At 52.2% G+C, this 26,680-nt stretch overlaps 1 protein-coding gene across 5 annotated transcripts in view; it reads left to right on the top strand.

Moving 5' to 3' along the window:
- FLT1 (fms related receptor tyrosine kinase 1) overlaps positions 1-25,898 on the top strand; it is a 172,572-nt gene extending 146,674 nt beyond the window's left edge. For all 5 annotated transcript variants that reach the window (XM_073794998.1, XM_073794997.1, XM_073794996.1 and 2 more), the window contains 11 exons: positions 1,414-1,502; positions 5,362-5,518; positions 5,950-6,047; positions 6,778-6,900; positions 8,864-8,975; positions 10,434-10,533; positions 15,938-16,043; positions 16,320-16,462; positions 18,320-18,404; positions 20,151-20,245; positions 23,011-25,898. In XM_073794998.1, coding sequence (XP_073651099.1) covers positions 1,414-1,502; positions 5,362-5,518; positions 5,950-6,047; positions 6,778-6,900; positions 8,864-8,975; positions 10,434-10,533; positions 15,938-16,043; positions 16,320-16,462; positions 18,320-18,404; positions 20,151-20,245; positions 23,011-23,212 — 1,310 coding nt within the window. In that variant the 3' untranslated portion in view covers positions 23,213-25,898. The remainder of the gene's footprint in view (positions 1-1,413; positions 1,503-5,361; positions 5,519-5,949; positions 6,048-6,777; positions 6,901-8,863; positions 8,976-10,433; positions 10,534-15,937; positions 16,044-16,319; positions 16,463-18,319; positions 18,405-20,150; positions 20,246-23,010) is intronic.
- The last annotated feature ends 782 nt before the right edge of the window (positions 25,899-26,680 follow it).

The following is a 26,680-nucleotide window of genomic DNA, read 5'->3' as shown; positions in this document are numbered from 1 at the left end:
CCGGTTCACGCGGCCTGGCGAGCTCCCTGTCCCGCAGCCCTGCTCCCCCGCCTCCTGGCACATGGCCTGGTAATAGTCCAGAGGAAGCAGCCTGTCCGTTGATGAAGGTGCTCCCATCCTGGAAGTGCCTTCCCTGGCTACTCAGCTTAAAGGTTCTGGACAGAAGGACTCCCTTTGAGACCTCCTTCCGCAGGCTCGAGGTCAAGGCAGGACGTTTTTCCCAGGATGACTTGGGAGGAGTATGACCGGAGCCAAGGTAAATGCACAGAAGGTTAGCATCCCTTGAAGCTCCATCCGGAGGAAGCAATCACTCCCGGCAGGCTCCCAGGAGGAGGTGGGGTGCGGACACGGCCTTCGGACAGGCCGTACCCACAGGGCCAAGTGCAGGGACAGGGTGCATTATGACTGAGGACTCGCACACCTTTCCATCCTCCCCTAGGGCGCCTTTAGTACTCCCAGCATGCCCCAGGACAGGGCCCACGTGCAGAAGCCTCTCTGGGGCCACTTCCGCTTTGACCCAGAACCGGAAGTTGTTCTTGCCCTGTGGGCCTAGAGCCCAGCGGGTGAGCGGTGGGGATGGCGCCTTCGGGGAGCCCAGGGGACCCGCAGTGCAGCTCGGGGCTTTCCTTTCCAACCCTCTGGCCTCTTTTGACTAGGGGTCGCCAAACGATGGCCGGTCAGCCTGGGAGCTTACTTTGACCGTTTTTAGTAGTTGGGGGGGGTGGGGGGGGGAAGAGGAATAGTTTGTGACATGGGAAAATGCTATGCAACTCAAATTTGTGCGTTCCTAAAGTTGGATTGGAGCGCGATCACTCATTTGGTTGTACTGTCGTCTACAGGTGCTTTCCGGTTACAAAGGCAGAGAGCTGAGTAGTTGCGTGGCCTACAAGCCTAAAACAGTTACCGTCTCTGTCTCTTTCTTTATGAGTTTGCCGATCCCTGCTTTAGACCTTACAAGCCCTGGGGCAACCTCTGTGCAGACACCCCCAGGTGGCCATGCAGCTGGGCGGGGTGGTCAGGCCAGACAGGACCTGGGAGGGAGGGGCTGGTGTGACAGTGTCCTGAGGCCAAGGGGCCAAGAGGGTGGCTGGCAGTTACAGGTAGAGCCCTGACCTTGGCCCTTCCCCTCCCCTCCCCACAGTTCTTTCTCTCCTACTCTTTTTTTTTTCTGCTTCTTCCCCAGTCCGACCCCCCACCAATTGTCTCCTTTTCCTTTTGTATATTTTTTTAAACCCCTTCTCAGGTCCAGTTGGAAAAGCAAAAACAAAAAAACTCTCCCACCCCCAAGTTGCATCCCCCAGACCCCGCTAATATAAAGACAAGTTGGTTTGAGGTTTCTCAGGCCCACTGATGGCTGGCAGATGGCTGGCTGGCTGGCTTGGTGTGGCTGAGCATGTGTCGTTTTGCCTGCAGGGCCTCTGATGGTGATTGTGGAATACTGCAAACACGGAAACCTCTCCAACTATCTCAAGAGCAAACGGGCCTTATTCCTTCTCAACAAGGTAAGGAACTTAGGGGTTGGAGGTTTTTCAAGACAGCAGTGAGTTTCCGTTTACGCTGTAGCAGCATAAAGCAAGAGAAACTATTTTTCCATTGCCAACTAAAGAATGTCACTAGCCATCCATCCAGCTCTGCAAGGACTGAGTCATGAGCCACTGCAGTCGCTGACCTTTAACACACCCTGAAAGGAGTTCAGGGGCGGAGATCAGGAATGAGGCGCTCTGTGCTCTGGGAAAACTAGCAGAACAGGCCTTCAGATCGTTACATATTTTCAGGAGAAAATTTTTTTTTTTTTTGTGGAACCTGGATTCTTGCATCTTCTCATACCTAGAAAAGCCCCGAAACCATTAACTAAGATGTCTGTTCTGCATAACTAGTGGCAGCCTTCTGCCAAGATGTGTGCTTAATTGCACGTCCCCTTTTCACCAACATCACGTATATGCTGACCTCGCCCCCTACCTCTTCCGAGCAGTTTCCCAGAGCTCTCTGAGAGGCTGCTCCCGGGCTACAGTCCTCAGAAAGACAGTGAATGAACCCAACTCACAGCTTCTACGTTGTGCATTTTTTTCAGTCGACACCATGAATGACTGAGCTTAAAACACAATCTCTGCTTTTTTCGTTTAAAAAATTTTTTTTCTTTCCACGCTAATATAGCACACTCTTTTTCGGGTGAGCACAGAGAATATTCGAGCCCACTGTATGCAGTGATAATTAGAGATTAAAATTTACTAGCCATCTACCTAAATATCAAATCATCTTGATAAATTTCTCTGTCTCTTTCTCTCTCCATAGATACTCAGACATGCACATATCATTTAGTCACTCATTTCTTAAAAGATGATGGCAAGCATAATTGTTTCCATTGATTAGATTAGAGAAATTAAGGACTCGGTCAACTGACTTTATAGTCAACAATAGAACAGTGATGGGGCCAGAGAAATCTTTTTCTTCCCTCCCTACTGCCTTTTCTCCCACTTCCCCACACCTTCACCACCGATGTCACCCCTATACACATACTGAACCGGCCTTACCCACCAAAACAAAGCTATGTAATGAAAGGAACACAAGGGTCCAAGTCCTGAATGCAAACAGAGTTTAAAAGGGATTACTGAGTGAAGGAGAGTTTAATAAACCTTTGCCAATGTGACCTATTTCACCAATGGTGTGTCCTTCTCTGGACTAGAGAAGCCCACAAGACGATGATTTGACATTATTAACCTGTAATCAGCAGTGTCGCTGATGAATCCACGTAGCATGGTGGTTTAAGCGCTCAGAGTCCAGGCTCAGACTTCCTGGATTTAAATCCTATCTCTGCCACTCAAGAAATCTGGGACCTTGGGCACGTTACTCAGTCTCTCTAAGTTTCAGTTTCCTCATTTATTAAATGGAGATAATAATAGAACCCAGCTGACGGAATTGTTGAATCAAATTCCATTCATCTCTCCATAAATGTTAATTACCGTCATCATCATCATGGATCCGCCGAGATAGAAAGACTGGTTGAGTCTAACTTAATGCCACTGATCTGTATGATCTGGATGACGGATAAGGTATACGACACCCAAGAACGATGCCCGTCTCTGTCACGCGAGTGAGATTCTCATGGGGCACACGAAGAAGACCCACTGGACAGCTGGCCCATTCTCTCAGCCTCTGATCCAACCGGAGACACAGGTTTTCTACCAGACTGGCAACATATACGCAAGAACGTACTTTCCCAATTTTAAACCATGCCCTCTAATAATGAGCCTCTTGAAGCTGAAAGGGAACTTTGTGACCAGCTAGCCTACACGCTCACGTTACCGATGTGCCCAGAAAAGTCAAGTGACTGGCCTTAAGGACACACAAGGCAAGAGGTGACGTCGAGGAGAAAACCCAGCTCTCCTGACTCGCCCCCCCCCCCGCAATGCTTTTTCCATGCACTGCACTGGGTAAAGAGGGGAAAAAACATAAGAAAAACGGGAGACTGGTGCCCTGGGCTGAGAGCAGTACAAATTCTCCTCAGTCCTGAAATCCTGGGCTGGCTTCAGGAAGAACTAATCCAGCAAGAATACCCCAGGGACCTGGGCAGGATGGAACGTTTGGGTTCGTGCGTCCTTTGTTTGAAGAGATTGCTTCCTTCTCTGGCTATATTTAATGATTCACCTCCCTCTTGGTGGAGCTTAGTGTTTTCGTGGAAAACACACGGCTGTGTTTCATATTTGGAACCTAAAGGAAAAACCAAATGGCCAAACAGAAATGGGATATTTCATTTTCCGAGTAAGTTCACTAGGATCTTTACATATTATATGTAATAAATTCCCTGTCTTCTGTCAGAGCCCCAAAAGTTCAATAAATCAACGTTTACCAGAAATGGTTACCAATAAGCAAAACTAAATATACCGTTGATTGGGAGTCAGGGAGGGGTGAAGGAGTCTTGAGTGACGGTCCTTGGAGTCACGCCAAAGACTCGAGCCCTTTTCACCCCAGCATCTTTGCCAGCCCCCTTCCGCTGCTGCCTTCTGTCCTGGGAAGGGTCTTGTGGAAAATACAATTTCTGTCCCCCACTGAGCAGAATCGAGTCTAACTGCCTCGGGGACACGTAATAACCAAGAGTTACGATCTCCATCTCCACTCAGGTAGGTCACCTGGACGGCAGTCGGGGTTCCCTCTGAGGCCTGACTCCCCTTCTGCGGCACAGGAGGGTCTCCTGTCGGGGGTGGGGGCAGGAGCCGGGGACCCTCCACGCTTCCAGGGTTTGTCAGGCTGAAGCAGCCTCCTCTGTCCTCTGCTTGCTCCCACGGCGCCCTCTAGTGGAGGGACCGTTCCCACTTTGTGACACTTCCAGGAAAAGCCACGGAAGGATGGGGAGCCTGGGGAATCTCAGCCCTGCCCCGAAGGGCGGGCGGATCGGGGGACACCACTGAACCCCAGTCCCTCTCCGACCCTGTCTGGCACTGCCATCTAGCAGGACTGAGCTAGGTACTCGGTCGAGTCATGAAGCCACTGGGAGTCCTGTTTCTAGTGTCACAGTGATGAGGTGAATTACGAAAAGGTGATAAAAATCTTTTCTGGTTCCACCCTGAATCAACAACTCCTTTCCCGTGAGTCAAAACGTAATAAGATGATCGAGCTCTTCCGATGAGAGAAAGGAAACCCAGAAAAGCAAGGTGGTTTGTTCGAGATCACATGGTCAATGAAAGAACCAGATACACAGCAGGGCTTAGAGGCCCAGGCCAGGCTGAAAGGCCTTTCCTACCTTCGTTAGCATCAAACTCTATCTTTGTTCTGAATGCAGGGGAGACAAGGAAACGTTCATGCTCCCTCCTTCTCCAAGGAAACCAGAGATCTTATTACTCCTCCCAGGGATTTACAAAGGCCCCGAGTTGACCGGGGATCCTTTTCTGTCATCCCGTATCCTCTTTCACAAGATGGTGCACGGCATGGAAAAGCGCTCAAGGGCATAGATTGGAGTTGGCCGAACCTGGGTTCAAGCTTTGCCATTTACTAGCTGCATGTGACTTCGATTACCTGACTTCTCTAACATAATTCCCTCGTGTATTACAAGCAAGAACTACTTCATAAAATTGTTGGAAAGATTAAAAGAGAAACTGTCCCGAAGATTCTTAGTGTATTGGCTCACACCGAGTAAGCTCTCAGTTAATAGCAGCTGCCGTGGATATTCCTTTATCCTCCCCGAGATGCTGTCAGGGAGCCCAAGAGCAGAAGAGCCTCCACAACCCCAGGCGAAGCCAGGCTACTAATGTACTGTCCATTTTGTCGGACGACATTCTCCTAGTGCAGGCGAGTGCCAGCTTGAGGGACTGGTCTCCCCGTTACTGTTTTGTCCCTTTCATCTGTGTCTTTCTTGGTCTGTTAAAGGATGCAGCCTTACACGTGGAGCCTAAGAAAGAGAAAATGGAGCCAGACCTGGAGCAGGGCGAGAAACAAAGACTAGATAGTGTTACCAGCAGCGAGAGCTTCGCAAGCTCCGGGTTTCAGGAGGATAAAAGTCTGAGTGATGCCGAGGAAGAGGAGGGTAGGTATTAATTCCTTCCTGTCCTACAGTCTGGGATATTTTTACAGCATACTGTGCATCTCTGAAATAGTTTTCTTATTTATCACCCTAGTAAACACCCGTGGGAGACTCGAAGCGTAATGTCCTGGGGAGATAAGATTTGAATTTAGATTATTTACAGAGTTACTAATTTTGACAGGGAACTGTACAATTGTCTCCCCTCCGGCCTTTCTGTCTTCATGGATCATCCCCTGCCCCCCGTGCTTGGGCAAAATGGGCTAGAGGCCTGGAAAAATCTCGGATATTCATGTCGAAACTCAAAAATGCTCTCGAAAATGAACTCTGATCTACTTGTTGGTTTGTTTCGTGTTTTGCTAACATTGTTCCAATAAACTGGGATTTGGTGGCATAACAAGAGCCTTACAAACAGTTACGGCTTTAATGCTTTCCAGATTCCGACGATTTCTACAAGCAGCCCATCACTATGGAAGATCTGATTTCTTACAGTTTTCAAGTGGCCAGAGGCATGGAGTTTTTGTCTTCCAGAAAGGTCAGCCTCACGATCTTTACTGTTTTGCTTCTTCCCCAGACCCGGTCGTGTGGATGTTCACAGGGGCAAACACACACCTGTGCTATAAATCCAGTTTTCCTCGTATTTGCTTGTATGTGTGTCCTTAAATGTAGAGGGAACTTCACAACACACGACCTCATTTATCCTGATATGAGGGAGTTTGAGTACAGTGACTCTTGGGTACCAGCAGGTAGGACTCAATTCCAGGGGAAAAGCTCGCTGGGTTTCAGACTAGATGCACCTGGCACCTGTGCTCCACAACGTCCTCTGGCGTGTTTTCAGAGCTGGCCAGACTCTCAGACTACACGACTCCATGGGAGGGCCTCTATTAATACATCCCAGTGGGGTCCTCCCAGGAAACTCCAGCTAGATCGTGATCTGATCTCAGCAGCTCAGGATAAGAGGTTTTGGGGAAGTTGTGCTCCCTGGGAGAACCCGACGGCCAGCTCTGTTTCCCCGATGCTGTCCTGCAACACAGTAGCAAAGGGGATTCGGGGCCTTTCTTGACTTGGGGGCCTCCGGGGGTCTGTACTGGTAGAGGAGTGCTTCACGTTTGGGGCGACACCACATGCATCGGGAGCCGCTCCCTTCATGTGAAGGAAGCGTGCGAAAGGGATCCCCGAGTTCAGAAGGAGAACACCGAGAAGGCGCAGGAAATCAGCCGATGAGATCGAGGACATGCACTGATCATGCCACCGTTTTATTCTAGTGCATTCATCGGGACCTGGCAGCACGAAACATACTGCTGTCTGAGAACAACGTGGTGAAGATTTGCGATTTTGGCCTTGCCCGGGATATTTATAAGAACCCCGATTACGTGAGAAAAGGAGACGTAAGTCAGTTGGACGTTTCTTGGGCTCATTTAGGCCCTATCATTTCCAAACCACAGACCAAAGCCCTCGACAGAGGTCGCTGAAAACCAGCACGTGCCTTCTGTGGAGGCGAACGGTCCGCGTGCACCGTGGACCCGAGAGCCCTCGCACGGGGCTCCAGGAGGCCACGGTCCCCTCCTCCTGTCCTTCCCCTGTCCCTGCTCGGCTCCTGTCCTTTGGGCCCTGGAGCGCTGTTCAGTGGGCCCTGCGGGGACCACAGCGTCCCCTCCCCTTTGCCCCCTGGGGGAGTTCCCTGGGCCGCTGGAAAGAACAGCCTGGACTCTTCCCCTCAGATAAACCCGGGTGATGGATTCAGCAGGTGTACACATCTCAGGAAGGGCGGGGGCAGGCGTCAGGATGACCTTGCCGGGGAGGAAATCGCGTCCCTCCCGGGTTTGCCTTCAGACCCAGCATCGCTGCCAGCTCACACGGGCCTCTCCTCCCTGCCTGTTTCTGAACATAGTGTTATTTTTGCTTTTGCGGGTGACCTCCTGTGCCCCCTCTTCTCTGGCCTTTACCCTGAAGCCTTAATTAAGTCTGTGTCTGGGCTCTGATGACTACTCCACAGTCGCGGTTCTCAAACCTGAGCGAGCACACACATCACCTGGAGAGCCTGTTCAGCTGAAAGTCTTGGGTGGAGCCTGAGAATGTGCCTCAGCTGGTCCCAGGACTATACTTTGAGAACCACTTCTCCTCCAGTTTTTTTTCCTGTTTTCTTTTTTTTTTCTGGCCGCACTGTGAGGCATGTGGGATCTTAGTTCCCTGGCCAGGGATCGAACCTTCACCCCCTGCACTGGAAGCACAGTGTCTTAACTGCTGGACCACCATGGAAGTCCCCCACTGTTTCTTTCTTTTATTTATTTATTTATTTATTGGCTGCATTGGGTCTTTACTGCTGCACACGGGCTTTCTCTAGCTGCGACGAGCAGGGGCTGCTCTTCGTTGCAGTACATGGGCTTCTCATTGCGGTGGCTTCTCGTTGCAGAGCACTGGCTCTAGGCACGCACACGGGGTCAGTAGTTGTGGCTCGTGGGCTCTAGAGCGCAGGCTCAGTAGTTGTGGCGCACGGGCTTAGCTGCTCCGTGGCATGTGGGATCTTCCCGGACCAGGGCTCAAACCCATGTCCCCTGCATTGGCAGGCGGATTCTTAACCACTGTGCCACCAGGGAAGCCCAGCCCCACTGTTTCTTTTTATAAAAGGAAAACAACAAGCTTTCCTTGAGAGCCCCGATTTGCAAAGATGGCATCTACCCATGTGTCAGTCTGTGCTTCTTTTGTGTCCATCCGTGTCTCTTGCAGCCTCTCCCTGGCCCTCCCCCCTCTTTTTCTCTTTGTCTCTCCACTATCCCAGGCTCCCTGTCAATCCCCATCCCTCTGAAGTGGCCGGGCCTAACTCACTGGAGCTCCTGCTTGAAAGCCAGCCACATGGCATCCTGAATACTGTCCATCAACTATCAACTTCCTTCTTTCTGGTGCCTTTGCCAACTCCCCCCATTCAATGACTTTTTAAATCCTTTTTTTTTTTTAATAGGAATGCCTTTCAAAATCCTTAAGAAAAATTCCAGGAAATTATCGAGTTTCAGGATGCCTTCAACTTCAGATCACTCTTTCCCAGGTCTCTGTAGAGTGTGAGCTCTTGTGGGGAGAAGGATTTCTTACAGAGTCAGAGTCAGGACATGCTGTGCTCGTAGGAAGGGCTCACTGAACAACTGCTGCCATCACAGGAATTGGTGTAGCACACCGCTCTCCCCCTTGCAGCGTAACACTGCATGTTATGAGTTTCCTCCATGCTGGGAAACCATCGCTGCTCTAGGAAATGACTTATAGGCCAAATGTTATCTGGGAGGTGACCCCGTGGGCACACGGGTTGAATGTGCTCTGTCGTCACGTTCTCCTGCTCAAGGCCCCCTTGCCCTTTTCTAGACTCGACTTCCTCTGAAGTGGATGGCTCCCGAATCCATCTTTGACAAAAGCTACAGCACTAAGAGCGACGTGTGGTCTTACGGAGTACTGCTGTGGGAGATCTTCTCCTTAGGTAAACCCGGGGGCAGGACGCGAGCAGACAGGCCAGGACCGCACGCCCGCCCCTCTGCCGAGCCTCCACGGGCAGATCAGCATCTGATACCCACGTAGGCTCAGGCGGGTGGCGTGTGCACGTGCGCCTGCGCCGCAAAGATGTTCGTAGGGCCGTGCACGAGGTCTGACCGGAGTAAGAGCCGCAGTCAGGCTCGTCTTCAGCCAGTCTGGCTGCTCCTTCCCTGTCCTCGGCCCCCTTCTTCTAATTCCTCAAACACCCATTCGTCTTCCCTCCCCGCGTCCCCCCCTCCCCGCAGAATTTCCCAGGAAAGACCCAACAAACACAGCTCAACCTGTGCCTCTGATGTCAGCACAGCCAGCCCCCGACACTGGTTTACGCTGGTTGTATTTACCCTGCTTCCACCAGCACCCACTGCGGTGGCTGGAAGCCGCGTCCAAGGCGCTCAAGCACAGGTGCGCCCGGAGCCCCCATCTGCTCGCAGACATGCACCGAGGCCTCCCGAACGCCGGGTCTAGCCAAGAGGCCTTCGGACTTTGCCAGAAACTTGCCTTGCAGAGCAAATAAAAAGTCACCCAGTAACATCCCTGGTTTCCTGTAATGTGTGAAAAACATTCCTCTGCTTTCGATGACAGGCACCTGTTGCTTCCAGTCTTTGAAAGCAGCTTGGCGGCCACAGTGGCCCCGCGGTGACACAGGGCCAGTGCTGCACGCCGCCCAGCTGCTTCCTCCTGACAGCAATCACTCGAAAGTGCAGACAAACAAATGCTGAGACAGACTCGGTTCGAGGTCTGCAACAGGGCAGATCGGGAGGGCCTGCTACCCCCGAGCCCTCCCTCAGCCACCAGTCCCTCTAAGAGGGACGGTTACCTGCGATCCTGCCCAGAAAAACTGGCAAAAGGCAAAGTCCCGGCTCCTCGGGGCCCCCTGCAAGCCCCGCCCCACAGCAGCCAGCCCAGTCCCGCAGCTCCTGGCCCCCTTCCCTCGGGCCCCTCACGGCAACCGGTCCCCCAGTGCTGTGCGAACCTCACACGAGAGTAGTGAGTTCAAGTCGTTCTCAGTGAGGTGCGAGTGAGCCACCAGTGACCGCCTCCGAGTCTACTGGCTTTTTAAAAAGCAGCTCATTAACTCAAGGAAGGAGTCTAAATGCTGGGCTTTCTCTAGGGTTCCTTGTAGGGAGAGGGGAGGGACCCCTCAGGTGCCACCCTTTCTCCTGACCCAACAGACCAGAGCAGCCATGGGAACGGCCTGCGGGCATCTGACACCCAGCACCAGGGCGCCAAGTGCCAGCAAGGATCCGCTGAGCTGCCCTGGGGCTTGCGCTGGGCGCTGAGGTCCGTTCCCATCACCAGGAGTTCACTACCCAGCCCTCCCCTGGAAGGGAGGAAAGAGACACGGAATGGCCCCCCGGGGCGTTTCGTGCCCTGAGGCCATAACGTGCCCTGTGTTCCGGTACAGGTGGGTCCCCGTACCCGGGCGTGCAGATGGACGAGGACTTCTGCAGCCGCCTGAAGGACGGCATGAGGATGCGGGCCCCGGAGTACGCCACGCCCGAAATGTGAGCCCCCGTCACCTCCAGCCCATGGCTCCCCACCCCCGCACCCCCGGCCAGGCCGCCCCAGGAAGGGGACGTGCTGCTGACGTCCAGAGCCCCTGTCCTGGGAGATGCAGGGGGCTCTCCTTACCCCAGGGTCGCCCCTGCCTAGTCCCCTGGGACCCAGCCGTGCCGGGAGCACGTTCCAGAAGCGAGGCGTCACGTCCTGGACCCGTCCCTACCTAGGGCTTCTCTCCACCCCCGACGTAGCTGCGAGCCGAGGTTAGGAACGCAGCTTCTAGCTAGGAGCCCGGGCACAACTGAACAGCCCGCCCAGGAAGTGGAGGCCAGACCCCGTGCCCGCTCACAAAGTGGGCCCACGGCCTCCGCAGCTGACCGGCCCTCCAGCCACACCCGGGACCGTGGGGGGCTGGCTGGAGCGTAGGGGGAGACGTGGAGGAGAGGAACGGGGGTCTGGACTGGGTAGGAACCCTGCTCCCCAGAGGCCCGCGTGGGCAACGAGGCACCTTCAGCCTGTGCGGAGCAGGCGGCTGGGGCTGCTGCTGGCGGTGGCCCCTCCGCTTGGCCCCGTGGCTCTAGGAGGACGGAAGGACCAGGGTGAGGGCTGTCCACCTTGGACAAGTGCTTGCTCGCCCCTCTCAGACTCTGTCTTCCTGACGCTCTGTGGGTGTTTTGCCCTGAGGCCTGGGCAGGAAGGTGATGACCCCGGCAGTTCTGTCAGGCTGCTAGACAAGGACTCGCCCCCCCCCCCCCGCCCCGTCCATGCTCGCGGCGGTACCACCTTTCCCGAACAGACAGGGGGCCCTCCCCCTCCCACCCGCACAACTTGGGGCTGTGAGGAGCCCCTCGACGGCCTTTGGGAGGAGTCGGAGGGAACGAAGGAAGTGTGCGCTTGGCCAAAGTGCCCTTTCTTTCCTCCACGGCCCAGAGACAAGCTAGGTCAGACCCGGGACCATGAGGACGGGGGACTCGGGCCACGGAGGCGGGGCTGGGGAGCGGCCTGAGTGCAGAGGGGAGAAGGGACCCGGCCTTCTCAGTCGTGCGTGGTGTCCTTGCCAGCAAAGCACAAGGCCCTTCTGAGAGCTGGGGACGCGGCTAGATTAGCCCCAGGCCTGCGCTGGAATGGAGAGGGATTTTAAAGGCGGGAGAGTTCTCAAGTGCTCCCTGCTTTTACGTGGTGGACAGGGGCAGACACCAGGAGGTCTGGTTTCAAATGAGATGACTTTGCACTTTACAGTTTTCTAAGCGAAGATCCCAGCCCGCTTGAGGGGCAAGCAGACAGGAATTTTCACCTGAATTGGATGCGTGACGAAACTAAGCCTTTGAGAAGTCTCCTGATTTGCTGGCTAAGTAGAGAGGAGACAGATTTAAAGGCGGTCCTCTGGACTGAGCTCCCCAGATCACAGGACTGTTAAGTTAGGAATATACCCCATGTTCCTTAGAAGAAACGTCTAATATGTCCACTCATGCTTTGAATTAAGTATTTCCTTGGACTTTTCATATAATCTGAAAATCACAAAAGCAAGTTCCCAGTGACTAACAGTAATGACTGCGGTCGTCAACCACAGCCTTTATTAGTTATTTAGTGATTATTAAGCGTCAGGCCCTGTCTTAAGCACTTTAACATTAATTTACCTCATTCTCATAACAACCCTGTAAAGTGGGTGCTGTTATTATCCCCATCTTACAGATGGGACAACCAAGGCACAGAACACCTAAGTGATTTGCCACTTTGCCAATTAGTTAAGCAAACCGAGTCTGAGTCCAGAGCCCCCAGCACCACGCTACACACCTGCAGGGTGTGTTTCCAATTCTTATCCAGGTTCTGGCCCAAAAGAACTCACATCAACTTTGGGCCCAAAACTCACTTGGACTTTATCAAACCTTCAAGGCTTTATATAAGGTAGCACTTGTACCCCAGTCCACAGAAAGAAGGATGGTCCCTCAATTCTAGGGAGTTTAATTTAGAAACTATAAAAACAAAGAAGGAGCTTTGTGATTCGTTTATTGAGAAGTCCAGAATTCAAACCCTCGGCGTTTGAAAGCTGTTGGAGTCATTTCCCTCCTGTTTGTTCCAACAGCGGGAAGGCCCTGGTGAGGATGAAGGGCAGCTCTCAGAACTAAGGTTCTGTGACCTGAACTTGGTCTAAATTGGCGTGCCCTTGGGAGCTTGGGTGATAGCTTGGAAAGGAAGCTTTTCTCACAGTCCCGTCACCCCTGGCTCATTTTCTAGAAGGGCCATGGGGTTGGGTGTAACTGGTGTCTCTTTTCTTTATTAAACCTGTTTACTTAGTGATGTAAAACGGTTTTAACGTGAGTCACTCATTCCTCGCCCAGAGCCTGTTTAATCAGATGTCTTTCAATAAGGGAAGAAATAATGAATGTTTTGATTTTTTTTTTCTTTTCCTTTGGTGTTTGAGATGATTTGCACTGAATCTTAGGCAAGAGGAGTGGAAACTAGAAGTCAGAAACCAAGAATCAAAATAAAAAACAGCAAGAGTTGCAGGTGGTCCCTTCGGCTGGTTTCAGCAGAGAGGAACCTGGGAGAATCCTGTTCACAGGCCTTGAATTTCCCCCACCAGCTGCCTCTCAGCAGCGAAGTGATGCTGGTCGGGATAAGCCTGGGGCCTCTGCTTGACCAAATGCTCCCTATTCTCAGGGCACGCCCCCACCTTTTTTTTTTTTTGCCTCGTTCAAGCCTGTCTTGCTTTGGCTGCCTTGTATAGAATATCTGTGTATATATTACTGTTCTTCCAGTGGCCTCTGAGAATCTGTTTCTTGCTAGAGACAAGGGAGCCTTAGACAAGGTAAGGCAGACACAGGCCAGCCTCTGCCACAGCCCACACCCCTGGGGTGAGGATCCCAGACTCGAGTCTCGTGACCACCTGCCTCTGTAGCGTGCATTTCTGTACCTGTCTCAATAAATTAGTAAGATGTGTAAACGGACCTTAATATGAGATCCACATGGGACTGTCTTACGCTACTCTAGCCCTGTGGTCGCTAGCAGGCTGGCCTGGGTTGCCTGGAAGGAGCACGTGCCTTGAGCCCGCACTCTAAGGCACTGCTCGTCAGGGAGAGTTAAGGGACCTGTCCTGTGTCCCCCAGAGAGCAGCGACGACAGCCCAGAGTCCCAGCCTCCTTGGTGTCTATAAGCTGAGCCCCACTGCAGTGGTACCTGACACCAGACCACACAGCACACTCACCCAAGGGCCCTCACCGCTCTTAGAACAAGTCAACCCACAGCCCGCCCCTAGGGTTTAGGTCAAACAGGTCCAGTAGATGAGACACAGGTGGGAGGGAACCAGAATCATCTTCTGAAAAGAGTCTTGACCCAGAAGTTTGGACAAATGGAGGAAAGTTAGCAATTCAGACACGTGATCTTTATGAACTCCTGTCCGTCCCTAAACAAAGACTTAAGTACCCAGCAAGCAGATATCCTATCAGAAAGGAGGACCTCAGCTCCACCAGCCAAGTATCAGGAGAGTTTGCTTGTGAAGACCAGTGCCCGTGGAACATTCTGAAGACCACGTGGTGCTCCCAACCCCTTGGGTACCTAGAAGTTTATCCTGGGGTTAAATCAGAGCCTTTGGACACACACACCTGGACCACACTGTTCTGCCTCTTAGAATTGTTTTTACTGAATGGTATTTTTTGCCATTGAGACTTGGCCAGCATCGAAAGACGATGCACAAGGCCATCCCATGAAGTCATTATGACTCGGATGATAATGATGCAGTTGAGAGGTGTCTGCAAGAATCTCCTTTCAGATTTCCGTTCTGGGAAGAGCCATCCTTCCTCCAAGTAGCTGGTTTCTTTTTAGCTTCCAGCTCATGTGCACCATTTAACTGGTTATTCCTTCCTTTCACCAGCTGCCTGGAAGCTTAGAGCACAGCCTGTCAAACTACTCAAAATCATGATATAAACTGCACATCTTAACTCTGCCTGTAATTTCAACCTTTTCTCACTGTTATTTTTATATCCCTCCTCATACTCTGCTTTTTTTTTTTTTTAACCTTCCTATATTCTCCCTGTCAGCCACCTCATAGGCTTGGACACAAAATAGGGATAGCCTTAAGAGACACTTGGAGCTGTGGGTGCCGCCTGCAGGCTCACACCTGAGAGGCGGCAGCAGGGATGCGTCACCTCAGGCGCATCCCGGCAGCGCCCAGGTCCCAGCCGTGTCTGCGGTCTGCCTTGGGAATTAGGGATTCATGGAAGGAGCAGCGCGTTCTCTTCTAGGAGATCAGTCTGACTTCCTTCAGCAGGCACTTGTTGAGTGCGCACAGGCAGAGCCTGGGTTAGGTGAGGGGTCTGGAGAGGAGGTCCCTGCCTGAGCAGGGCTCTCAGCCGGGTTCTGACCCAGATCCAGAGTCCAGGCCCATTCAGATTTTGATCCGACCTGGTCAGAGTCCTCTCTAGGGGATCTCCCGAGAGAAGAGATGACTTACAATCAACATCCCGAGAACAAAGAGAATAGATCCTTAAGCCAGTGTGTGTACAGATGCTTGGCAGGTGGCTTGCCCAGAAGGGGCAGGCAGAGACCTCTACTCCCTGCAGACGTGACTGAGAGGAGCCCGATACCCTTCGGCCTAAAGTGTCAGGAGCATCACAGAGGAACCCTGTTGACGTTTAAATCCCGGGACAAGAGTCGGCTTCTGGGACACTAAGACAAATGGTTTCATATCCAGAAGCCAGCCTGTACTTTTGCCTTGTGCGGGGAGAGGCCAGTTTGAGATGCTGGGGGTGGGGCAGTCAGCCACATGAAGGAACTAGCATACGGCCCGAGGAGCTACCCACACTCTGTGTGGACGTCCACCTTTTGGAAGCGATGTCGGTCGTGTACACAGTGCCTCCCCCTGCCCACCTCCACTGCTGAGCTCGGCAAGGCAACTGTGAGGGGTAAGACATCCCATGTGCTCATGCAGGAGCCCAGGGCAGCCGTCATTCCAGCCTGAGAAGGTCCTAAGACTGCAGACTATTCACCCGTGGATATCTGTGTCTATATCCACTTTCCACTTTTAAGGACACTGTCCTGCTTTGCACAGGGAGGGGAGGACGTGATACTTCATGGCCGAGTGACCACTGGCGTTTCCCCCCAGACAGCTCGGCTTCACTCAGAGCTCAGCCCCCGCTCCCGCCAACAGCCTGGGTCGTCATGGGCTCCGGGGGGATTGGTTTGAGAGTCTACCTGTCTAGACGTGTTTTCCACTACCAGCAGGACCTGGCGCGAGCAGCCTTTTTGTGTCGTGGCTGCGTACCCACATCTAAAAGTGGAGCAAACACTACATAACTACGAGAAGCGTCATCTTTATACCCATGACAACACCCATCCCTTGGCCAGTGTGTAGGGCAGTCTATGTACTCCCCACTGCTTTCCAGCAACCTCTGCTGTGCTCTCACCCAACAGCTACCAGATCATGTTGGACTGCTGGCACAAAGACCCAAAAGAAAGGCCAAGATTCGCAGAACTTGTGGAAAAACTAGGCGACTTGCTTCAAGCCAATGTACAACAGGTAAATTTATCTAGAATACCACAAGGCCAGATGCCTTCAATATAAGTCAAGGGAGTGTCTTCTTTGTCTGTTATTTTAAAGGCTATTAATAGCTGAGCTCAGGAGTAAAAGAAAACACGTGTGTGGGGGGGTGTGGGCGTGTGCGGGTGTGTGCAGACTTATCTTCCCCAGACACAAGCAAGATTGTGGAAGTGACATAGTTGAACTGAAACAGTGTCCCACAGAAACAGGCTGAAGTAGAAATGCATGCGACTACACCTGTCTTTGGTGTTTTAGGATGGCAAGGACTATATCCCACTCAATGCCATACTGACAGGAAATAGTGGGTTTACGTACTCAACTCCTGCCTTCTCAGAGGACTTCTTCAAGGAAGATATTTCTGCTCCAAAGTTTAATTCAGGAAGTTCTGATAATGTCAGGTAAGATCTCTTTCCCCAACTTCATTTTATAAAATTTTCAAACATAAAAAAAAGCCCACCTCCTAAACCCAAACATACATTTTACCTTATTTCGTGTACGTACTCGATACGTGTGTGTGTGTGTGTATTTTTCCTTTTGCCGAACCTTTTGGAAAAGGGCATAAGGCACTGTAACACCTTCCCTCTACATACTTTGGTATACCTCTCGTAAGGGACAGTCCTCTGTGCCACCACACCAAAGAAAACTGATAATCCCTTCATGCTATTGAATTTTCAAATCTCCATTATTTTCCCCAAATGTCTCATGTACCTTTTTTAAAAGCATCATCCAATCAAGAACACTTTGCATTTTCTTTCATTTCTTTAGTCTGTCTTATTCTAGAAGAACTCCTCTTTTGTTCCCCCCAATGACCTTGACTTTTTTCATGATACCTTCGATAAAATGCAACAAAGTGGATTTGTTTTCTTACCTGACAAACTAAGTACCTCTCGTTAGCCTAGAGGAAACTGGAGAAGGTGTAAGGGAAGAAAGATGTACCGAGTAGCCGTGCTGGGCGGGGTCAGCACCTCAGTCCTAGCGATGACACGTGTGTCACACACATTCAGTGCTCATGGTTAGACACGTGCTGTGTGGTCTGGTACCATGCTGGGCTCTTTGATACATCACCTCCTTTAATGCTCAGACCAGTCCTATGAAGTGTTCCTGGTATACAAGTGGGGACATTAAAGCTCCAGAGGACAGCTCGCCAAAACTGTGCGGCTCGAAAGCCGCAGAACAGAACTTCTAACCCAGGTGTTCTGACGCTCCCTCCCTGTCCCCGTGTAGTCAGGACTCGTCTCAGGACTTTTAGACTATCCTGCGGGCCTTCTAGCATTTTTGCCTGCAGTCGGTACACTCCTAGGGCTCCAACCTCAGTTCAGTCAAGCTTGGCAGGCGACTAGGGAAGAGCTGGAAAGCCTAATGGTCTGGGACGAGCCTGGAAGAAGTCCAGTGGCCGGCCCAGATCTGCGGTGCGGGGTCACAGGTCAGCGGCACGATTCATACTTCACAACCGGCCCAGATGAGTCATCCATTGTTTTAAAGATGAGAAAAGTAAGCGTGGATTAAATAAATTAGCAGGGGCAGATTGGGTCAGACCTGGGGAGGAAGGTGTCAAAGTTACGCGGGCCTTTCCGGTCTGTTGCTTAGCCTTGGGCCCAATAGGGAGCTTGCCTAAGAGACGGGGCCTTGTCGGTGGTGACAGGGCCGCAGGTGAGGGGGCGTACAGTGGGGCCCTCTGCCAGCCCCTCCTAACAGATCAACCAAAGCTCAGCAGGCAGCCACAGGGAGCTCATCCAAATACTACCCCTTTCTCCCGACCTGTGATCGCAAACCTGGATACACAAGACTAGCCCTGGTGCTCGATTATGCCATTGAATCAGCTGTGGGACCCTGACGGGCCATGTCCTTGCAGAAGTAGCAGCTGTACGTGGTGAAGCCACATCACCTCTCTGGGCATCATTTCCCATTTCTTTGTAACATGGGTGTTTAGACCAGATGACGACCCAGGTCTCTTCTTGGCCCGACACCATCTGGTTCCACGGGGGACCAGAGGCCTGACCACTGCCTCGTCTCTCAAGGGTCCCTCTGGGGTCTTGCTCAAAACTATGCAACGTGGATTAGCAACCACAGGAGGAAGTAGCACCACTGTCTGGATTCCCAGGGAAACACAGCCAGAGAACTGCAGCCTCAAGAGGGATGAGGTGACTCCCAGTGTTTGGATTCACCTTAGCTGGGACGTGGTGCCCATGGTCTCCTGACTAATCAAAACTGGATGCATTTTCCTGTCTTGATTATTCTTTCTGCTTCTTCTTTAGATATGTAAATGCTTTCAATTTCATCAGCCTGGAAAAAATCAAAACCTTTGAAGAACTTTCACCAAATGCCACGTCCATGCTTGATGTAAGTAATGGAAGTGGAAGGAACCTACTCAGTGCACCCCATCCAAACACAGACTCCAGTCGTCCGGTGGCTCTAGGTCAACGGGGGCCAGTAATCAGTGGTGGCTGAAATGACCATTTCAGGGGGGCTGACGACAAGACATAGAATACACAGCTAATTTGAAAGTAATTCTGTAGCTTGAAGATGACCCAGGATTCACTCCAGGGCCCATGTCCTTGCCTGGGCGTAACTCAGTCCCCTACGAAACCTCACTGTGTGTTTCTAAGCTTCTTGGCCATCAGTGATGGAACCTTGCTTTCAGAGCATTAGAGGAACTCAAAGCTGTGTGAGTGGTTGCACCTTCGTGGTGCGACAGAGAGCCCTCTCCCACGAGCAGCTCTGAGGTCCTGGAAGAATCTCCTAGGCCTCTGTTCCCACCCAACCACACAGGGCAAAGTGACCCAAACAGCCCAGCAAACAAGAGGCCTCAACCAGCTTGTCCCTTTAAAAGATCTGGGATGTGGGGCTGAGAGAATAAGGGGAGGAGAGGAAGGGCTGGACAAGAGACACGGCCGCTGCATCTCAGGGCCGCTCACGGAGTCGTGACCCAAAAAAGGCCTGTAAAACCTACGGTGGGGGCTTCCCTGGTGGCGCAGTGGTTGAGAGTCCACCTGCCGATGCAGGGCACACGGGTTCGTGCCCCGGTCCGGGAAGATCCCACATGCCGCGGAGCGGCTGGGCCCATGAGCCATGGCCGCTGAGCCTGTGCGTCCGGAGCCTGTGCTCGGCAACGAGAGGGGCCGCAGCAGTGAGAGGCCCGCGTACTGCAAAAAAAAAAAAAAAAAACCTACTGTGGTGTGAAGGTGATGACCACAAAGAGCGTGGCCTCGAGACACAGCACAGTCACCACTGAAAAACACCAAAACCTTCCAAACACACCAGATAAAGAGGAAAGATTTAAACACTAAAAAAAAAAAAAAAAAATTGCAAATAAGCTGGTGAATACAAAGGCAAAGTGGCTGGAAATTTTGGTTTGCTGCTTAGAAACACTGGTTTTAAGTCCAAGGAGACGATACGAAACAAAACATGGAAGGCTTCTTTGACCCTCAGCCCTGCCCACCTGAGTAGCTCAGGAACTGGGGCAGGCCCCTTCCTGAGGCTCCTTTACTGACGGATAGTTAAGGACACAGACAGAGCCACGGGGGGACTGAAGGTGGCAGGAACCACGTGTGGGGTCCACTCACTGGAAATGCCGTGTTAACAGAGTCAGGACCCTGCATAAAACTCAGTGCTAAATACGAACCAACAAGGAAACAGAATGGCTGGAAACCATCACACAGGAGGGCCTAAAAATTCTGTAGAATCTTCAAGAAAAATTAAACCGTGTCTTTACCATTTCTCAGAGTCTTTACATATCATTGCCAAGTCATCCGCCCAACTACCTTTAATATATTTAAGCAATAATTTGCATAAAAGTTGACTAGGAAAAATGCTCACCTGGTACCCGCAGTTTTCCCTTTTGTTTACATTTGCTTTCTTCACCGTCAGGAGGAAGGGCCTCAGTCACTGGGCACAGGGATTTCTTGTGACTGACAAAGTTTAGACTTGCCGATATGGAGACAATGCTGTGTCTTCACAGGCAGGGAGTGTGGAAGATGAGGCCAGAGCCTGAAGTGACCTTAGATGCGCATCCCAACATCACACCCCGATTGGCATGGGCCCCTCCAGGTCAAGCAAGAGGTGTAACCTTTTCCTTCTTCCCTTCAGGACTACCAGCTGGACAGTGGCACCCTGCTGGCCTCTCCCTTGCTAAAGCGCTTCACCTGGGCCGAGAGTAAACCCAAAGCCTCGCTGAAGATTGAGTAAGGACGCTGGGGGGCTCTGACCAGTTTCCGGAGGGGCGAGAAGGAAGGTGCCGGGGGAGAGGGTTTCATGGCGATACTTGAGGGCTACCTGCCCTCCTAGACCATAGTGTCCAGGCCGTGCAGAAAGCACTTTTTTCTCCCCAGAAGGACAGGAAAGAGGGCATAAAATCAGACATCTGAGGGCCACGTTCTGGGAAGGAAGACTGGGATTTAAGGGAAAACAGAACTTGCTTTACGGGCAAGGACAGGCAGTCCGAGCCCAGGCAGCACAGCCGCTCGGTAGAAAGGAGCCCCATGTCTCCAACTGTCAACAGTGCACAGTCAGATGGAGACCTGCTCACAGGGGCGGGGAGGGGACGCGCACCCCTCACCATCCCGGGCCGGCAGCAGCGGCACAGGAGGGGCCGACTACTGCCGTCCAGTCCTGAGACTCGCCCTCCTGACACCCCAACCCTTCCAAGTGAGTGCTCATGTCCTGTGGACCGTGGCTTTCCTTCCTCCACACAGCGGCCGGTGGCAATGCCGTCAGAAAACGTGGGCTCTCGCTGGACCCTCCAGGGTGCTGGACCCTCTCGGTGCTCGTCCCTTCCCGGTTCCAATGCCTGCCCCCGACTCACCCACAGGCAGAACCGTCCTGCTCCTCTTGTACCCAAATCAGGGCTCTGCTGACTCACAGAGCCAGAGGGTAAACCAAGGCTCGCCTCTGCCGCTTACAGCAGCAGCCGTCCCCAGTACACGAGCAAGGAGCTGCAGCTGTGTGCGGTCACCTCTTCCCTACAGAAGCAGGCAGCCGCGGCCAGGGAGCACAGGAAAATATGCTTAACCTCATTAGTCATCAGGGAGATGCAAGGCACGTGAGACACCCCTTCTTCACACCTGCCCGCATGGCTGGAATCAGAGTCAGTGCTGGCGAGGACATGAAGAAATTAGAACCCTGTCTGCTCGCTGGTAGGAACATAAAACAGTGCAGCCACTTCGGGAAACAGTCTAGCAGTTCCTCAGAGGCTAAACAGAGTTAGTCTAGGAACCGGCAGTTCAGCTCGGTAGGCATATACCCCGCGGAAATGAAAACTTACGTCCGCACAGAAACTTGCACACAAATGTTCACAGCAGCGTTATTCATAATGACCAAAGGAAGAAACAACTCGAATGTCTGTCAATTGGCGAATGGATAACTAAAATGCATATATCCGTACAACAGAAGGAGATTTGTCAATAAAAAGTATGAGGTGCCGATGCACGCTGCAACATGGATGAACCTTGAATTAAGTGAAGAGAGCCGCTCATGAAACACGACGCATCGTGATTCCATGTATATGAAATGCCCTGAAGAGCCCTCTGTAAATATACTAACAACCACTGGCCTGTACGCTTTAAACAGGTGAATCGCATAGTATGTAAGTTATACGTCAATACATCTGTTGCTTAAAACAAAACAAAAAAACACAAACAGGTGGCCAGCGCACGGCTAGTTTGCTGGCCCTGATCCAAGTCAAAGGGTGGCCACAGACGCCTCTGAGCGATGGGGCCCACAGCGCATCAACCCGAGGGAGCTGGAGGGCCGGGAACGTTCGGGCCCGAACACCCGCGCACGCGTGTCTTCGGCGCCCCCCCCCCCCCCCGGGGGCCCGGAGCCGCGCGCCGGGCAGGTCAGGGGACACCGCGAGGAGTGACGGGAGAAGCGGGACCCACGCGCTTTTGTCTCCTACTTTAAAACACTTCCAGAAACACTTTCCCGTGTGGAAAAAAGGAAAACCACCCATTGCATCCTCTACTCGGAGACTAAAACATAGAACATGGATCAAAGGCTGGGCGCGCTAATGCAGAGCCAATTCAACAACGTCGTGGCGCCCGGGGTTCTCATTCTCATCCCAGCTGTTAAGCCCACCAAACACGGGAGGACAAGAGAAGCTCCTCTGCCCGGCGCGGCGTCCTGGGCTGCATGCGACGCACGGAAGCCAGCAGCCAGTCCCCTGCCCCTTCACCCTTGCCGCGATACACCGCCTTAACTGGACATGCCTCTCCTCTGGAGCACAAACAGGAGAGGGAGACGGACGGCTGTGCTCACCTTTCCGTAGGACGTTCTAGGAGTTTCTCCAGGCGGCTGTAACAAACTTCCACAAACTCGGTGTCTCGACACAGGAGTTCCGGAGGCCGGACGTCCAAGATGAAGGTGTCACAGGGCTGCGCTCCCTCGGGAGGCCCCAGGGAAGACCGTGCCTCTCCCCCTCCAGCGGCGCCGCCCCCGGCGTCTCCTCGGCCCCACCTTCCCGCTCCTCCTGCGTGCGCCTCGACGCCCGCTCCGCCTCTCTTATAAGGACGCTTGTGATTGTGCTTGAGTCCCACCTGGGGGACGCAGGCCAGGCGCCGCCTGCGGAGATCCTTTAGCTCAGTCACAGCTCTTGCCTTATAAAGTGCTCTTCACAGGTTCCAGGGATTCGACTTGAATACTTGCGGGGCTGGGGAGCATCTCTGAGCCAATCACAGGCGTAGGGGAGGGCTGGACCCAAGCCTGGGGGCTATTTTCCACCAGCAGTTCTGGGTTTGCCTTAACTAATTCCACCCTCGGCCCTGGCCGGCCGGCGGAATGACCCCCAGCTGGTGGCAGAGAGGCCGTGCGCAGCTCCAGAGACCCTGGCAGAGGGCGAGGTGGGACTCCACAGCCATGAACCCCAGGACGCCTATGAGCAAACGACCCACTAAGGGGTGGACTTGAGTGTGTCCAAGAAATCAGCTTTGCTTCTTTTCTTTTCTTTCTTTAGCTTGAGAGTAACAAGTACAAGTAAGGAGTCGGGCCTTTCTGACCTCAGCAGACCCGCATTCTGCCATGCCAGCTGTGGGCACCTCAGCAGAGGCCGGCGCAGATTCACCTATGACCCCTCGGAGCTGGAGAGGAAGATTTCGTGCTGCTCTCCCCCACCCGACTACAACTCCGTGGTCCCGTACTCCACCGCACCCGTCTAGAGCCCGACTCAGCACAGCCTTCTTTCTAGAACCACGTGTGTATTTATACCCCCAGAAAAGTAGCTTTTGCCAGTATTATGCATATATAAATCGACACCTTTTCCTTTCCACAGAAGCCAGCTGCTTTTGTGTGACTGTTAATAGTGCTTTTTATCTCCTTTGACTAACAAGAATGTAACCCCAGATAGATAAAGCCAAGAGCACCACTGCCAACCCTCGCGGGACTCAGAGGGTAGGAGAAATCCTTCCTCAGCCCCAGGACTTGCTTCTCCTCCCCGGGGCCCCAGGGCCGCCGGGCTCCGGCTGGTTGCTGACACACACTGTCACCTGCCACCGGCCTGTGCTGCAAAGGCGTGGCTCTGGGGCCCTGCAGCAGCTGACAAGGCCTGGGAGGAGGAGGGGAGAGAGGAAGAGAACAGGACAGGGCACGGGGACGGAGTGGGATGGGGACAGTGCCACTGGGTTCACGTTCGAGAACCGGCCGAGGAGCAGACAGGACAGGGGGTGGGCGGTGAGCGGAGGCCAAAAAAGGCCAAACGTAATTTTTGGAACGACCAAGCACATTGCACCACCTTAGCTATGGGATGGGTTCTGTGCCTCTTCCCAGACGGGGCACGGCTTTCGTCTCCAGCGCTGGGTGGAGCTCGAAGCCAAGCCCGTCCCCCCGCCGGCCCCCCAGCAGGACACGCTGACCCCGCCCCCTGAGCTGGGCGGGGCGGGGGGTGCCGGGGGCGGGGGCCGCCTCTCCCCACGCGCCGCTCCCAGGAAGCTCAGCCCAGTGAGTCTGGTCTCCTAGGTCACCGGTTCGGCTTAAAGCCACGTTTTCAAAGATACTGTCAGATTCCATCTGGAGTATTAATATCTATCTAGTCAAGACACTTAACTCAGTTTTTGGTATTAACCTGTTTCGTACCGTTAGTTATAAAAGGAAGCTGAGGAGAAGGAAAACAGTCTTGTGTAGGTTTACTCTAGACCCAAACTAGGATAGATGGAGGAAAAAAGAGAAGGCGGAGTGAAAACCCCATCTCCACGCCAACCAGACCAACTCCCGAAAACCGTGGCGACCCGAGGACAGAAGTCAACCAGGTGTCCTTCTTATTCGGGGGAGACCCTACCCACGCTCGCCTCTTAGACAGAAGAGCATTGACCAATGTCTACTAAGCACTTTATGCTCCTTGAGGAAAAAGGTGGTATGTAATTTATGCAAGATACTTCTAGAATGGGGACTCAGGATATTAGTTAATGAGCCGACAATAGGAGAAAAGCCTCTTTTCATCTACTTTGGGCCTTGCCTTGGGTCTGAGGATGATGGAAATAGGGAGACAGGGTACCAAAGGGTGCCTACTTCTCAGGGTCCAGAGGCCCTGGACCCCTCACTGGCTCTGCGTGATGCTGCGTGTTTAGGATGTGCACACCTTCTGGGGCCAGCTGGAGCCAGACAGGCCACAAGGAATCACTGCTCCTGGTAGAGAAGAGGACGCTTCCCTTCTTAACTCTAGAACCTGAGACGGAAGTGATAGACGGGCCTGTGCTTCCTGCCCCGTGTGCCACAGTCTCGCTTCAAGGCTCTTCGTATGAAGAGATGGGAGAGCTGGAACGTCCCCAGCAAGACATCGGCTGCTTCCGGGGGCGGGGACTCTGCTGGAGGAGCCTCTGGCCAGTCTCCAGCAAGAGTCAAGTGCAGACAGTATCAGGCCAGGGCCCTGGAGAGGGGGGCCTTCTTCCTGTTCTTCACAAGCCCGAGAGCACCTGTGACCCCTGGCAACAGTAGAAATCAGGTAACCGGGAGGAGGTCAAACAGGGCAATTACAAGAAGACCACAATCGATTCTCCTGTCTTCTCAAATCAGTTAAGGATCCAGCAGTTAGTGAAAACAAAGCAAAATCTTAGCTATGCATATAATGTCTTGATTTCAATAATCTAACTCTTAATCATTAAGAGGCCTTAGTAATACCATCTTTCCAAAAGAACACGTTAGACTGTGTTAATCCGGCTTCCTCAGAGACTCGGGTCTGTCCCATCAGTCCGGTTTTATCTGGAGTCTTAACATAGAATGAAAACTGGAAGCTGGGAGGAATGAGTGTATCCAGTGGCGAAGGGCTTGTCCCAGACGGGTTCATTGAAACAGCACTGAAAATGCAATCACTAGTGGACTGATGGTATTATTAGACCCATTTGTCATCTCCGACAGAAATGGTTGGCCTGAACAACGAGGGGACAAGTACTCCCTTTCAGGACTTGTGAGATCAAGGACACGGAGCAGCGTGGGTAGGAGGGGACGGGAACCACGCGCGAGCCTGTATCTAGCTGGTCTAAGAATGACGCTCAGGCCCGTGGAGCAAGTGGGTCCAAACCCTGAGAAGGTGACCTCGGCCTTCTGGCTGCGCCTCGCTTCCCAGCCCCTAAGAATGCCGCACAGGAAACAACCACGTGTCGGCCCCTTTTAACTGATCAAAGAAGGAGCGCGTCTTTGACCGACAGTGGTAGTAACTATATGTATATTTGTGTGTGTGTGTGTGTTTTGTGCAGAACTATTTAAGGAAACTGGAATTTTAAAGTTACTTTTATACAAACCAAGAATATATGCTGCAGATACAAGTAAGACAGAATCTCATCCTACATCTCTAGTCACTATGAATGTACTGTGTATGCCATCTTCATATAATAAAATTAACTTACAGAAACATCCACATATTTTCCATTTTGCGTATAAATGAAAAAAGGGGTCTTGGTTTCCCTGGGCGGGGGAGTGGACAGGTGTTCTGGGTGAGCTCACGAAATACCAATTACTAACCCGGCACAAGAAACAGAAACCAAGCGCCACTAAAGACGGGGCACAGAGCTTCTACCAGTCCACAGAGTGGCTGCTCTCAACGATTGAGACACTGCGAACAGTAAATCAGCATCAAAATATAAAATGAATACGATCACAAGTAGAATGTACAGACTGAGTGCGGGTGCTGGCTGCAGACCAAAGTCCCCTCAATTAAAAAAGAGGCAGGCTTTCCCAAACACTAACATTACCATAATCACAGAATGTGTGTGTGTACACACGCGCGTGGGTGTATATTTGTGTATTAGAGGTTGTGTGCTGGGAACCATACGAAATAACTAGGCAGTGACACAAGAGCTTCCCTAAGAAAAGGACACTAGCTACGTATTCTTCAATCTTGTTTTGTGGATCACATCCTAGAAAGAGGAACCATTTAGGTAATCACTAATAGACATAGAATAAGTGACCAACACATTGTCTTAGAAAGTGGTCATACCATCACCTTCCTAATAACATCATAAGCAAACCAGATTGGAGAAACACTTCCAGGGAAAACAGGCCTGCTTTCTTTGGGACAAGGCGAGAACAAGGGATAAATGACTAATCTCAATAAATTTGTGGTTATTAGCTGAAGAGGGCAAAAAGCATTTTATCTTTGAGAATCTGAAATCCTTTAAAAATGTTACTGGTTTTCT

The sequence above is a fragment of the Tursiops truncatus genome, chromosome 18 (genome assembly GCF_011762595.2).
Source record: "Tursiops truncatus isolate mTurTru1 chromosome 18, mTurTru1.mat.Y, whole genome shotgun sequence".
Taxonomy (NCBI): Eukaryota; Metazoa; Chordata; class Mammalia; order Artiodactyla; family Delphinidae; genus Tursiops; species Tursiops truncatus.
Note: the sequence above shows the minus strand (reverse complement) of the source record. Positions and strands in the feature narration are given on the sequence as shown.